The sequence below is a fragment of the Centroberyx affinis genome, unplaced genomic scaffold (genome assembly GCF_046629955.1).
Source record: "Centroberyx affinis isolate AG114_WGS23_722 - 3 ecotype Tasmania unplaced genomic scaffold, CSIRO-AGI_Caff_v1 ptg002583l_1, whole genome shotgun sequence".
Classification (NCBI taxonomy): Eukaryota; Metazoa; Chordata; class Actinopteri; order Beryciformes; family Berycidae; genus Centroberyx; species Centroberyx affinis.
The window spans coordinates 42,454-57,893 of NW_027280788.1; the positions used below are offsets into that span (position 1 = coordinate 42,454).

The following is a 15,440-nucleotide window of genomic DNA, read 5'->3' on the forward strand; positions in this document are numbered from 1 at the left end:
ATAAAACCGAATTCTCTGTACGTTGACGGTTGCAACACCTGTGCGTAATTTAATGGATGTAGTGGAGGGTAAACCCCTCAGTTCACCGCCAGTCAGTTTTTAGGCTGATATAAATGTTAATTACTTAAATTCACTGTATAAATTATAGCAAGTAGTATCAAATTGATCTAAGTTATATGAAGACATGGTATTTTCCTCAGAAATCAGTGCTTTTCTGAAACCACGGTGGATCTTTGTTTACATTGGTAGTTGTTTCCTTTATGATGATCACCGACTGGCCGTTTACCCGTCTTTAAATTTACCACTACATCAGAGTAATATAAAGTTCCATAATGAAAGTTAATAATAAATGTAAAGATGAATCTGTATTTAGTTGTTTTTTTCCCCAAAATCTCGGTTTCACAGGCCTGTGCCGTAGGGCTGCAGAAATACACAAAGAAAGATTCAATCACAAAGCATATACATCTTGGAGGATGTCTACAATCTTGCTAAGGTGCATTTTAACCACGAGCATCCCAAGGCGACAGACACACTTCGCGCCCGGAGCTCCGGTGCCAAAAGCTATAGCTTTGCGCTTTTATTTTGAAGGCAAAACGGTGTCACTTCCGGTCTTACTGTAGCTCATGCTTGCTCGTACGAGACAGAATGGGTAAAGTTGTCTTTAGGTGTGTTGAATGTAATGAAAAGGCAACGGAGCTGCACAGGGACTACAGCAATGGGATCCTGAAGATAACCATATGTGTGCGTTAACTATTAACACCCTGGTTTTGAGTTATTTGGACGTGTGTGTAGCGATGTAACAAGTCTGTGTAGGTTCAAACTTGTGACCTAGCTAGCTAGCTGTCTTCTTACTCCCATCTAAAACTAATGGCTCAGGATATATTTAAATGTAGAAGCTCAAAGGAGATAGTTATTAAATGTCCACAGAATTTGGTCAAGTTGGCAGTGTGTAGCAAAAGCTTCCGACTTGTGTTGTATCCATCAGCCGCCTGTGTTCATCCTTGCACTGCTTGTTTGTCAGCTGAACTAGCCGAGATACGAAATTCTCTTTTAAAAACTGTCAGTTTAATAGGTACTTGCTTGTCGGCAAACATACACAACTCTTAGAACATGGTTTAAGACATTTTATGAACCAATAGGGTCCACTGTTCAATTCGGCATATATATAACCCACCAAGCAGCTCTTATTTTAATAAAATCTCAAGTTTTAGAATCGGTTCACACGGCGCGCTAGCGCCCCACCGCGGTGTATTCTGGTGGAAGAAGTTTGTGTTCGTAACAGATGAACAGATTTTAAAATTGATTTCTTTCCTGTAATATGTGCTGCTCGATGGGCTTTATGTATGCCGAATTAAAGAGTGGCTTCTAACAATTCAGAAAAGGTCTCGACTCGAGTCTTATCTTTGCTGATAAACAAGGCCACATAAAATTCCCAGAATTTTGAATGGAGTTTGGCGTTGCGTTCTCTCCATACGAGAGAACAGTAGGTAGTAGGTATAGTAAGTAGAGTTGACGATGCCTGCGTGTGTTATCCTCCAGGAATCCTGCCAGAAGCCAGTGGACAAGTATATAGAATACGACCCAGTCATCATCCTGATTGATGCCATTCTGTGCAAGACACAGGCATTCAGGCACATCCTGTTCAACACAACTCTGAATGTAAGTAACCTAAACTATTTTAACTTCATGCACATTCACTTTTGTGTTTGTGTGTGTTTATGTATATGTGTGTGTCTCTCCTCCTCCTCCTCCTCCTCCTCCTCCTCCTCCTCCTCCTCCTCCTCTCCAGATCCATTGGAAGTTGTGTGTGTTCTGCCTGCTGTGTGAGGCCTACCTCAGGTGGTCCCTGCTGCAGGGCTCTGAGCAGAGCAGTGACCCTGCTGACATCATCAGGTACACCAAGGAATGGGACTTCTACGGCATGTTTGGATTGGCTGCCCTCGGTAAGATAATAGGACCAGAGCTCAACTTTATGCCTATTAGATACTATTGGAATCACTTTAGAGTCACTGCTATAGTGTATGATAAAATGTTCGCATGGATCATCGGAGCCAATGATCTACTGGGCACATATCTTTTTTTTTATGTTCTCATAGCTAGTCACATGACTTATGGCTTATGACTTATGGCTTTAACTAGAACCAATGTAGTGATAGAAAGAAAAGCAATGACAATTCTCCTGCTTGTTGTTGTTGTACATCTAATGCAGTGGTTCTCAACGTGGGGTCCGGGGACCACCAGGGGTCTTTGAGATTAAATTTCAGCATTACTTAATTTATAAGAAGTTAACTCGGTTAGAGAATGTAGAAGAATGACTGTTTTGATAATAGTTTCTCTGTTATCTCTCTACCTACAGTACAGAGATTCTTGGAATTCTGGACAAAGTCATATCTAGCAATAAAAATATTCTCAGATTTGGGTCCTAGAGACAAAATCTCATCAAATAGGGGTCCGTGGCTCTAATGTGGACTAAATTAAGGGTCCTTGATATGAAAAAGGTTGAGATTCACTGCCTTAATGTACATCACGTCTGCCACAACATCGTCTGTGGGTCCCTGATATGCCTATTGGTCCTTCAGAGCTGGCGGCGTTCTGCGGCGGCGTGCTGTGGTTCCTTTGGGTGACGGTGGGCGTCCTGCGGGGCGGGGAGCCGGAGCTGGGGCTGCTCCTCAGAGCCCTGCTGCTGTCCTGCTACGGCAAGATCCTCCTCATCCCCGCCGTCATCTGGGAGCACGACTACTCCCCGCTCTGCCTGGGCCTCATCAAGCTGTTCGTGCTCACCTCCAACTCACAGGCTATCAGAGGTACGGGGAGCATGTCTGAGGATCAGTCCGGTGGTTGGTTGTAGAGTTCGACCGATATGGGAGCAGTTTCATGATCAGACGGTGTAATAATGTCTACTTTTTAGTAGGGCTGAACAATTACTCGAAATTTTATCGAAATCGCAATATGGCCTACTGCAATTTTCAAATCGCAGGAGGCGCAATATTTGTTAAAGGTGAAATTCCATTTTAAATGAAATATTGTGGTGCTGCAGAGATGTCCTGGCCCACACATCATATTCTACAGACTTAAGAAAACATCTTTGTTTGGTACAGATCCCCGCAAAAAATAACACCATAATCATTTTAATACGTTTTTCAATGAAAATGAGAATAATGATGTAAAAATGATCATTCCCTCTAATATCGCAAATCATATCGCAATTGCAATATCAGTCAAAATACTCGCAATTAGATATATTTTCAAAATCGTTCAGCCCTAGCTTTTTAGGCGAGCAGAAGTTGGATAACATGCCCATCTCATTGTAGTTGGTTGATTGGCTTAACTCATCAAATATCAACTAGGGCTGGGCGATAATTCAATATCATCGTTTATCGTCTTTCAGTGGAATCATATCGTGATGATATGAAGATATTTTAATATCGTGACACACATTTCTGCTGTCTAAATTGATGATGACAAGCAAATTTTACTTAAAAACTCTCATAAAATGAGGTATGGTAGGAATATTATTTGAATATTTCTAGTTTTGTTTGACATCACACCTAACATTACCATTCGGTTCAATGAGATGAACATTAATTTGATTATTTAACGTGATTTTGCATACATGAACCATATCGTGATATATATTGATATCGAGAAAAATCCTTATGATTATCATGATATTGATTTCAACCATATCGCCCAGCCCTTATATCAACTCACAGGCCATTAGAAGCTGTTTTCAACCTGCTGTTCAAACAAAAGATTGAAAAAAAAAATTATGAATATGTCAGGTACCTCTTGATGGAGGTATTGATATGTAACTCTAACACACTGAAAAATCAAGCCACAAAAGTCTGGTTTTTGGTATGGTTTCAAATGTATTCAAGTCTGCGATAGTATCGTCTCAGAGACGAATAGCTAATGATCAAAAAGGCTCATAGGCTTCTCAGGGGTTGATCAGTTCATCAAAACATTGAACTCTTTGAGATGCTCAAAAACATACAGGAATCACCTGACTGATCTACAAATCGCCTCCTACCCAAAATACCAAACATATCCCATTTAATTACGATGACTATCGAAATAAACTATATGCCAGTAATTATAGAAATAACCGGTAACTGATTCCTTTCCGGCCAGCTAACTTTTTATCAGTAATTTTTGCTTTAATGTGGATATTCTACTGAATCTGGTGGTTGTATTTATATTAGCAGTCTTGTAGTCTCCATCAGACAGACCAGAGCTTCCCCCCTCCCTTTCCCCCAATCTTCACATCAAACTGGGTTTATGTGGTGTTTAGACATGTGTGATCATTTTTCTGATTTGCCTTGGTACTTAATGGTCGTGTGTGATTGTTGTGTCAAATTGTTGAGAAGTCTGTGGGTGCTGGATAGTAGCCAGGGGCCCAATTTTGTGCCCCTGGCTACTATCAAACAATATGTTGATTGTGATGTAGGAATGTAAGCTTATTCTCCTGTTATAAATCATCCTGTATAAGGGATTCAGCAATATGACTAAAATGTAAATGGTTATTGGACCAGTATGCTTCAAAGAGGTGTTGAGAGCTCAGTAATATTGGTTTAATACTGCAGTACAATGCAACAGACTGCTTGCAATATTCATTGTTGGAATATTTGTCCTCGTAAAAATAATACATGTTAAATCAGTAATTTATCTGATATTTTATGTCTTTACGTTTTAGTTGTCAGACTGATATACAGTGACACACTTTGTGGTGTTGCAGCCTGAATTATAAATGGATAAATGACTTCAATTAGGATTTTTTTTGGGCACTGATCTACACACAATAACTCATAATGTCAAAGTGCACTTTTTTTTTTTTTTTTCTTTTTTTTTTTACAATAAGTCTGAGGCTCCGTCTCAAACCCAAGGAAGCTTCATATGTAGGTAGAATTTCTACATAGGAAGTCAAAATTTGGAAGTTGCAGTATTTGGCGCCTGCAAGTCAATGACCCAGTGATGCGTTCACCAGTGGGAAAGTCAAATTTTTCTGAAAGCTTTGAGTTCACGACTTTTGACGTTTTAAGGGGCATGCCCTTTATTACAACATGGCGGAATCCATGGATGCCCTTGCCATGGATTCTGTTCAGTGACGTGATTGAGACAAAAACTCTCGAAAACACAAATTCCATACCTATTGTAGGGCTGGGCGATATGGACCAAAAATCATATCTCTGTATTTTTAGGCTGAATGACGATACACAATATATATCTCGGTATTTTCTACGAAGTGGGCTACATGTTCAGTTGTAAGTAGGGCTGGGCCATATGGACAAAATCAAATATCACAATATTTTTGACCAAATACCTCAATATCGATATTGACAAAATTGTAGGGATGACTATTGGTGCTTTCACAAAATATTTACACAATGAGATTTTTGATAAATAATCATCAGTAATGTGGATATAATGACTAAGTGGGTAAAGGCAAATAATAGAACAGCTAGAACAGTCTGGTAAGTTCAGAAAATGACATCACTTTACTGTAATGCAGCCTTTAAAACCAGGAAAAGACACTTATGCCATATCACGATATTACCATATCCAAAATCTAAGACGATATCTAGTCTCATATCACAATATCGATATAATATTGATATATCGCCCAGCCCTAACCTATTGTGCACCTTTTCCTCTTCATAATGGTTGTGAAGCGCAAAATAGGTCAGTACCTGTTGGTGTGGCCAAAGCAGGAACTTTCTCACTACATTTTGTAGTATTTACAACCCATATGTTAGTTTTTTTGTAGGGGTTGGGGGTCGGAAAGATGGCTGTAGAGCAAGCCTTGAATTTGAATGATTCATTTGCCCCGAAACAGAACAGATTGTGACTTGTGAGATTACAGGGTTGGGTTTAATTCTTCAGGTAACATTTTGATACATCGGCAGGTGGCAACTCTCCTTTATCTGCATCAAGAAATCTTTTTCCTGCCCTGCTCCTGTACTGTTGACTACATACAACCCTAACATTGAGAAACTAATCCATTATATAACAGGAAAGTTTTAGTCCTCAGTTCTCTAGTTCAGTGGTTCTCAACCTTTTTCATATCAAGGACCCCTAATTTAGTCCACATTAGGGCCACGGACCCCCATTAGATGAGATTTTGTCTCTCGGACCCAAATCTGACAATATTTTTATTGTCAGATATGATTTCGTCCAGAATTCCATGACTATCTGTACTGTAGGTAGAGAGATAACAGTGAAACTATGACCAAAATAGTCATTTTAAAATGACAAAATAATGAAGTTTAACAATTCATCAATTTGCTGGGGACCCCCTGGAATGCCCTCAACGACCCCTGGTGGTCCCCAGACCCCATGCTGAGAACCACTGCTCTAGTTGTTTCTCCATTCCATCATCAAGCCGCTCTGGAAACATTCATTTAGTTGCCGGTTTCCCATCCCAGACTTTTCCGACACCCTGTACTAAGACGAAAACAAAAAGTAGCTATGGGAAAAAATGTGTTTGAAATCTCACAACCTTCTGTCCTCTCTTTTTTTGTCCTCCCCTCCATCTCTTCTCCTCCAGTCATCCTGAATAGCAGCAGACGTCTGTCGCTGATGGCGGTGTGTATGGGCCTGCTGTCAGAGACCTGTGTGGCGCAGGCCTTGGAGAGGCTTCCAAGGAACATCCAGGACGTCTTGACATTCGAATGACCCGCATCAGACTTCCACTCTATCGTCAGACTGAGACGAGGGTCGATTATCTCAGGGATTAAGAAGTGACACTAACGCTAACCTTGAACTGAACTGAACTGAACTGAACTGAACTTTGCTGTTTTGGCCAGAGCGAGGCAATGACCCTTTTAGACGTTGGGTTGGAAAACACAAAAATGCAAGGTTTAAATTGGTTATCCTTGAGTTGTGTTTTTTTTATTTTTTTTTTTATTTAGTCTCCATCTTTGCTCAGTGCTCATTGCTGTGGTGTTTCTGCTCTGCACTTCCCAGAGATCACCTGTCAATCAAACAGTGTGTCCAGGACTGTGACGTCCTTTTTCCTTTTGGATTTTCTGTTGATGCAGTTGGAGTTTCTCTTTTCTTTGTCTGTTCAGCCATGGTGGCTATCACTGCTCATGCTAACTACCCAGTTCTTCTTCTATTTATTCCAAACAAACCAGAAACATCAAATTGCACAATTCCTGTGGGAAATCGGATTTTTCCCAGGAAAGACCTACCAGACTCCGGATGTTTAAATGTAAAAGCTTTCATGAACTGGCTATAGCTTGAATCACTAATGTGTTATATCAGTTGGCAAAAAGGACATTTATTAATTTGAAAATGGCAAGGATTATTACTTAAACCTCTGAGGCACTTATTGTGAGAGAAACATGTGGTTGTATCCTTGCATAAGAAACTAGTCCATCTTCTGTTGGGAAGGATGCTGAAGAAGTTATTCATTGTAGTTTTTATGTGGATAGTAACCTCCCAAGTCACCATTCTAGGGAGGTTTTCAAGATTGGGTTGCTCTAAGAAAGCCCCAGAAAGGAGGTATGGTATGGAATTGTCCCCCGATCTAAATTACTGGTAAGCGTAGTCTAATTCTTGGGCCCAGAAGAATGACACAAACGGAGACCCTGAGGTCGTAATTAGACAACAGCTAGGTTCTCTGTTTCAGCCAACACTCAACAGATTCCTTAGCTCATTGGTGAAATGCTTACTTTAACTCACACACAGACACTCACACATAAGACTTACACAGGAAGAATTGTCAGGGGGCGAAGCTGGGCCAAAATCATTTTAAAAACCAGACCGGATCGTTACCGAAAAAAAAAGAGATTTGATAGCAATCAGAAAAGTGTGGCTGCGTGAGGAAAACCTTCATCCTGTTGACATTTAAAGGTTCTGTGTGAACTGATGGCAGGGTTTGATGCAGGTTTCATTGCAGGTTTCACAGACCGCTGAGTAAAATCCTGCCACACCACACTGGAAGTGATCTCTCTTACCACACTTGCCTATTATGAACTGTTATTATGAACCGCTGCAAAGCCAGACACATGAGAAGAGACAAGGCATATTTCTATAGGACTCATGCTACAAGATCTAGTGCTAATGAGAGTGTCTCATAGATAAAAATTTTGAACATCAATGTATCATCATCAAAATTAATTGTGATATCGTAGTATAAGTACTGTAAACAAATGAGACCACGGTGGAGAAGATTGCTAGCCTCTATCTCATGCCAGTGGTATTGCTCATGCTAGTATTTCTCAAAATGAAGACCACATTTCCCATCATCCCCATTGCTTCCTGTCCTCCCTCCCCCTCCCTGGTGTCTTTGACGTTACTGAAGAGGATCAACATGTCGGAAGGGATTCACTCCTTCCACCATCTGCCATTTCCAGAAAGTCTAAAAGGCTTTAGCTTCCGTTTGCTCTGGAAGAACAGCGCCCTCTTCCTGTTTTGTGCCGTAAAGCAATCCAGCAGATTTCCCGCCAAATCTGACCAGGTGGCTCACAATGTAAAATGCAGCGTAGAGGCCGGTAGAGGCTGCCAGTCTTCTCGATTATGATGTTGTTTACGGCAATTATACTAATGTCTTAAAATTAGGATGGTAATGATTTAATAATGATGGTTTATTGATAAAATGCTACATAGAATTCTTTAATAAAAATGGGATACTGACTGCTTAAATTTTCAAATTAACAGAAGCTAATTTTGTTTCCCGGAGGTCCGAGAATATATCCTCCTCCATCCATCTATCATATTTTGCCCCCATATTTTCTTGACTTTTCTCTCAAATGCTGAAGCAGAAATATTGTAGAAAAAGCTATTGTAGAGTTTCTATCACAGGCTGAACCGTTGGCTGGGACAGACACTTCCATGATAAATGATGTAAAAGAGTGAGTGAGTTAGAGAGAAAGACAGAGATATGCTGTTATGTGCAATCTGAACATTCTTTTATATATATATTTGGTCTGAGAATAGAAAATAAAATGTTTATACTTTTATATAATTGCTTTGTATTTTATGATTTTTGAGCTTTGTAAATCCGTCTCATAGTAAATTTGTCCAGTATGTACATGCATGTGAATAGCTGAGTTGACAGCACACTAATGTGGAATGTGTCCTCGCCCTGGGTGGATCTGCACACCAGTGTCTATGGGGATTAACACAGTCTGGATCACCTTATTCCACAAGTTCATAGCATGATTAGGGAATAACAAACTCTATCAACACGTATTTTAATAGATTTGAAGCAGAGTGACACTGGGAGGCTGTGGGACAAGTTCAGTAAGTTTTGTGACCCTCGATCAAATCACTTTTTTTTTATAGTTGCCCAGTCGTCTGACAACAGAAACAGAAAGTGATTTGATCAAGGGTCACAAAATGCTAACAGTACAGAAATTAGCGTTAGCCTTGATTAGCCAGTTAGCATTTTGTGACCCTCGATCACAGTTACTTGCGCAGTCGTCTGACAGCAGAAACAGAAAGATATATCAGCACCAACATGACAACACCTGTATTGTGTTATACACTATGTTGAAACACAAAATAAGTTATCACAGGGCGTCAGAAAGTTGGCTTGTTAACATTACTGCCAATGGTGAGAACCGATCCACACCCCGCGAACGTACGGCAGCCATGTTTGTGAAAAAGGTCTATTCACACTTTTGATGTTTAGCTCTTAAAACGAAGTGAAGAGAACGAGACAGTTTGGACATTGGTGATGCGCTAAAGTGTATTTCCCACTGTGTTCCCAATCTACATCATCTACAGACCCACAGATCATTATTGTGGCAGAGAAAGCTGACCAATTATAGATTATCAAGACACAAATAGGTTGAAAGAAGACAGTGTGTGTGTAAAAAGGTAAGTGTGTGCAACAGCTGCCCAAATGTGTGAATACAAGGTGACGGCAACATTTTGTACAAGAAATGAAAGAAGCTGTTTTGCTGCTAGTGGTCCAGAGACTCTTGTTAAGATCGATGGCATAATGAATTCCACTAAGAATCAGGATATTTTAGCCCAAAACCTGCTTGCCTCTGAGGCTGAGACTTGGCTGTCGAAGGACCTTTCAACCAGATAACAACCCCAAACATACATCTACTGTACTACTTAATAAAACATTTTGTGTTTGAAAAACTTACTGTGATAAAATAAAGGTGTATGACTCCCCCGTATGTTTGAGCCCAAAATATGACTCATTACATTTTTTTTTACAGCCATTTGTGCTCATTTTTATGAAGGGTGCCAATCATTCTGGAGCTGACTGGATATATATATAGTCTCACTCCTCTCTCTAACACACAAACATATTGTTATCATGTGAAAACCTTGTAACTCCAACTGTGCTGATTTTCATGTTGCAACTTCAGTTGAAGATTATATGCCGCTCTATGGGTTGAAAAAGTTCTATGACCCTTGGTGCTCATGAAACCCTTTCAAAACCCAGTGGAAAGTTGAAAAAATGCATGGTGGTCAAGCTAAAAATAAGGCTGTTTTTCTTAGTTCCTGAAAAGTTGATATTTTGGTTCTCACCTGACAGATGGTACTTTAAATGCTTTAATTGAATCCAGTAAATTCCATTATTATTCACATGAGAGGTTTGCAGAGGTTTAACAAGACTTAAGAACACTTAAGGATACAGGACGCATTGTCATCATCTCCACCACATGAAACCGGCAACTTATACTGCAGAGACTGAACCCTATAGCTCTCATTTTAGATAAACTTGCAGTCAGTAAAGCTCTTAACAGCCAGTTTGTGAATGTGTCCAAAGCTGTCAAATATCAGGAGCATCATCTTACCAACATAACCTATGTCATGGTCATTTTATCTGCCAAGGCTCGGTCCTTACAAAGGTCAAACAGGCGCTCTATCTCAAAAATGAGCACTACACTCTGGTCTTTGTTGACAGAAACAACATCATGGGTGAGAAATATCTTGAGTCACAAAGTTTCTAACACACACATGACAGTGAAGAAAGGCAGGATTGACCAGGCAGCAGCCAAATCCCGAGTACGAGAACACAACTCAAGTTCTGTGATCGGCACTCATGGAATGCCTCTTGTCCAATCAAATTAGTCGACCGGAACTAACTGTCGTACAATGCCCTCTATTGCTCAGTCTGAAGCTGGAAGGTTATAATTAATGGAAGTGATCACACCTGTTGCTGTGATGCCAGTTTGATGGTGTTTTAGTTGGCAGATCTCTGTTGAAAAGGCAGCAAATCCAACCATCTGTGTTCTTTTTTTTAACCTTTTGCTCTGTTGAAGTTGTTGATATAACATCATGTGGCTCCTGGTCTTCATCTGCATTTCCCAAGGTAGAGATTGAAGCATTCATAATCTGAATCTTCTGCTGAACGGGAATGATTATAACATGGTTTTGTTGATTTCAGTCAGTGGAGCTCCCATAAACGAAACCCAGAACGCTACTACGGCTGCCATAGGTCTGTGTCTCATTGGCTTAAAGACTCGAATTCATATTGGGGTTAATTTTTGTAACAATATAAAGAACGAAGTGCTCAAATTCCCACAGGCACTGTTGCGTTTAAGGTTGATGTGACGCAGACAGCCAGTGCTGAAACCTTGGAAGGTAAAGCTTTTGTTTATTTTATACATGCAGAACATACAAAAAGGCCTTTTACATGATGTAATCACATCTCTAAAATCTTGTATCTGATTTGAGATCCACAATGTACAATGTCCTAACGTTACTAACCTGTTTGACTGTCATAGAGCTAGAGGAAGAAATGATTGTCCAAGAGGGAGACATTTTGATGCCGGTAAGATGGCGAAAGCATGTCTGTTTCCAGCTGGATTCAAGAAAGATGCACTTCATATATTGGAAATATATTTGGAAGATACTATATTGGAATGTCCAACTTAATAAGTCTAGTCTTATTGTTTTCCTTAAATGCAATGGGGAAAACTGAGATATTTTCACTTGTTTCCAACCTAATTTTGCCTGAGAATTTTTTTTTAAAACAATTGGCAATATCTTGAAATAAGGCACATCACTGTGGCCAAATCAGGAGACACTTGCTATGAAATTTCATATACAGCAAATATGTACAGTATGATTTCACATCACTTGCCTTATGGCAGGAAACTCTTCAAAATGTTTGCTCTAAAGACTGGAAATCACGCCAAAGAGTGTGTGTCCAGAGAATTGACCAGATTAATGACTTGGACTTGACTTGGTAATCTACATTTAGACTTGGGACTTGACTTGAGACTTGTGCCTCAAGACTTGAGACTGACTTGGGACTTGAGCTAAGTTGACTTGGTCACACCTCTGTAAGAGACTAAATGACTTGTTAAGATGGGCATTTTTTACAGTGTATTATATGGGACTGTAAGACCATGGGCAGTAGTTGTAACATTTCGATGTCTTGCTGTCTAAACTCATAGGAAGACAGGAATGCTGTGGAGAGCCTGTGGTCGGACATCTCCATACCTTACACTGTGGACGATCGACTGGGTGAGTTGTGTCGTTGTAACCGGTCCTTCCTAACATGTGACTAGAGTATAAGACGGACAACATGTTTCTGTGCTTTGACCCCAACAGCTGATAGAGAGGCGAACATCCTAGCTGCCCTCAAGATGATATCAGATCACACATGCATACGCTTCCATAAGCACACCACAGAGCTCAACTACCTGCGCTTCCTGAACGGCAGAGGGTGAGCTGTCCACTGCTGGGATGATTTCATGTGTTCAAGTTCCACTGAGCGAGGTTTTTACGTGAAAATACACCTGTCCTATCAGTCTAAAGGCCTGTAGTGTGTCGCTATCACTCTTTCTTTTCTCTCTCTCTCTCTTTTCTTCTCTCTCCTTTTCTTTCTTCCCTCTCTCCTTTTCTTTCTTTCTTTCTTCTCTTTTTCTTTCTTTCTCTTTCTTTCTCCCTTTCTTCTCTCTTTCTTTCTTCTCTCTCCTTTTCTTTCTTTCTTTCTTTCTTTCTTCTCTCTTTTTCTTTCTTTCTTTCTTTCTTCTCTCGTTTTCTTTCTTTCTTTCTTCTCTCGTTTTCTTTCTTTCTTTCGTTCTTCCTTTCTTTTGTTTCTTTCTTCCTTTCTTTTTCTTTCTCTTTTTCTTTTTTCTTTCTTCCCTCTTTCTTTCTTCTCTTTTTCTCTTTCTTTCTTCCTTTCTTCTCTTTCTTTCTTTCTTCTTTTTCTTTCTCTTCTCTCTTTTTTCTTTATTTTTCTTTCTTTCTTTTTTCTTTCTTCCCTCTTTTTTTTTCTTCTCTCTTTCTTCCTTCTAGTTTTTTAAATATCTTGTGTTATGTTTTCTCCTTTGATGTGATCATGATTTGATTTGTTTGATTTTACCTGAACTTGTAGAAATGGGTTTTTTTTAGAATTCTTTCCTCTTTTTCTTTCTTTCTTTTCTCTCCTTTTCTTTCTTCTCTTTTTTACTTTTCTCTCTCACACTCTCTCTCTCTCTCTCTCACTCACACTCACACACACACACAGGTGTGCCTCCTATGTTGGTTGTCGAGGAGGGGGCCAGCCGGTGTACTTTGCCCGCTCCTGCAGTGTGGGGAACCTGTGCCATGAGGTCGTCCATGCCCTGGGCCTGCATCATGAACACACACGCATGGACCGGGACCAATACATCACTGTGCAGTGGCAGAGTATCATGTCAGGTAAACACTTCTGTTGACTGGGAGTTCAGTCTGGAGGCACCACAAGAGAAAATTACCATTTTGACTTGATTGGTCGGTTTTGAGATATTACATTTTGCTTGTAGAACTACTGCAGTTTTGTTAAATATACAAAAAAATCATTATAAACGGCTATAAATAGTTAAGTTATACATTTTGGTTTATATCTGAGTCAAGTACACCTTGCACAAAATGAGCTAAAAAAAAAACCCACCCATTTTCTCAAAATGACATGGGTCTATTCACTGTATGCAAAACACTTTCTTTTCAAAACGTAGATATGGCCACCAAATTTGAAAAGCTGCTTCTTGACAAAATAACTGGTAATTTAGAGACTTTTTAATTTCTTTCTTCTATTTTATGGGAGGTATTACATGAAAAAATGGCAAAAAATCCAAATTTTTTTTGTTTTAACACTTACATTTTTACCTTACCTCAAAAAAAATCCCTCTGTATATTACAGTATTTATTCATCAGATTGAAACAATGGGGAAAATGCACTCTGACTTAATTCTAAGGGATGGAAAAGCAGTGTGATATGCACATTCACACATTTTTATGAAATATTCGCTCATTTGAATATGTTGTGATTCTTTCAAAAGGGAGACAGAAGAACTTCAAGATGAAACATGGGAACACTCTAAACCTACCGTATGACATCGATTCCATAATGCATTATGGGAAGTAAGTCCTAACCCATTCTATTTTTTTTTTCTTTTTTTTTTTTTTCTTTAGTCTCAGCTAATTATCATTATTTACCTGCACCAGCAGTTTAGGGTAGCTAAAGCAATTCTTTGAATGCCTTCATAAACCCATATTTATAAACTTGCTTTCTCTTAAGAATTCTTACTTTTTTTTTTTGTCATTATTATTCACTAATTTATTTACAATTTTTTTTATTTTATATTTATTTATCCAGTATCTTTATAAAGCACTTTGTAAACAGGATTTTTGAAAAGCTTCTATATAAATTAACTTTATGTAAGGGAATGTGATCTAATGATTAGATGTGTAAAGTATTATTTCTGAGTAGCAGACCTCAATTCCTTTGCCAGTCAGTATGCAACAAAGCCATGGAATATAGCGATGCCATTAGCCTGAGTCTAGCAACTTGTCCTTTTTGGTTCTCTTGCAGGTATTTCTTCACTGCAGACACCAGTCCGACCATCTTGTCCAAGCAGGAGGGAGTGCAGATGGGTCAGAGAACACACCTCAGCCCGCTAGATATACAGAGACTGAACACACTCTACCACTGTGGTAACGACTATTTTATCATACTGCAGGCCTAACATAATCCTGTCATTATTCATAAACACACACACACTTTATCCACCAAGAGTTGCTTTGTCAGAGAACCAGCAATATGCTATTTCAACATTTCCAGTTTGTGAAACGACTATATGATATTCACGTTGTGTAAACAACTACACATCAGGCACTTCAGGCTTCTTTATTCTTCTTCGTCCGAACAAGTTACTAAGTCATCCAAACAAGTTATAATTGAGAAACTTGGAAATGGGGCCACAAAAAAAGCAAGCACAGATCCTGTAAAGACCCACGGTGCATGTGTTCAATTCTATGCACTGAAGCACTGTGACACGGTTAAATGACCTAATTCCACTAATGTTACTTAAATACCACAAGATAACTAGATGGGCACTCAGAGAGCACAGACCTCCGCCAAGGTTCGTGCTATTACTGCTTGTTCGTGAGTCGGATCTGGATCCGCTCCAAAATTTAATGGGTTCTTCCTTGGCCCATGCTACACCCTTCCACGAAGTTTCATGAAAATCAGGCCAGTAGTTTTTCCGTAATCCTGC

General features: G+C 39.5%; 2 protein-coding genes across 2 annotated transcripts; both read left to right on the forward strand.

Moving 5' to 3' along the window:
* Positions 1-639: 639 nt before the first annotated feature.
* On the forward strand, positions 640-8,930 carry arv1 (ARV1 homolog, fatty acid homeostasis modulator). The gene is made up of 5 exons (XM_071534577.1): positions 640-741; positions 1,540-1,659; positions 1,790-1,943; positions 2,580-2,804; positions 6,545-8,930. Exons 1-5 carry the CDS (start codon positions 646-648, stop codon positions 6,670-6,672), a joined length of 723 nt encoding a protein of 240 aa, XP_071390678.1. The 5' UTR covers positions 640-645; the 3' UTR covers positions 6,673-8,930.
* Positions 8,931-11,710: 2,780 nt separating this feature from the next.
* Positions 11,711-14,909, forward strand: LOC139656934 (hatching enzyme 1.2-like). The gene is made up of 6 exons (XM_071534576.1): positions 11,711-11,743; positions 12,372-12,441; positions 12,529-12,643; positions 13,430-13,602; positions 14,223-14,304; positions 14,756-14,909. Exons 1-6 carry the CDS (start codon positions 11,711-11,713, stop codon positions 14,907-14,909), a joined length of 627 nt encoding a protein of 208 aa, XP_071390677.1.
* Positions 14,910-15,440: the final 531 nt, after the last annotated feature.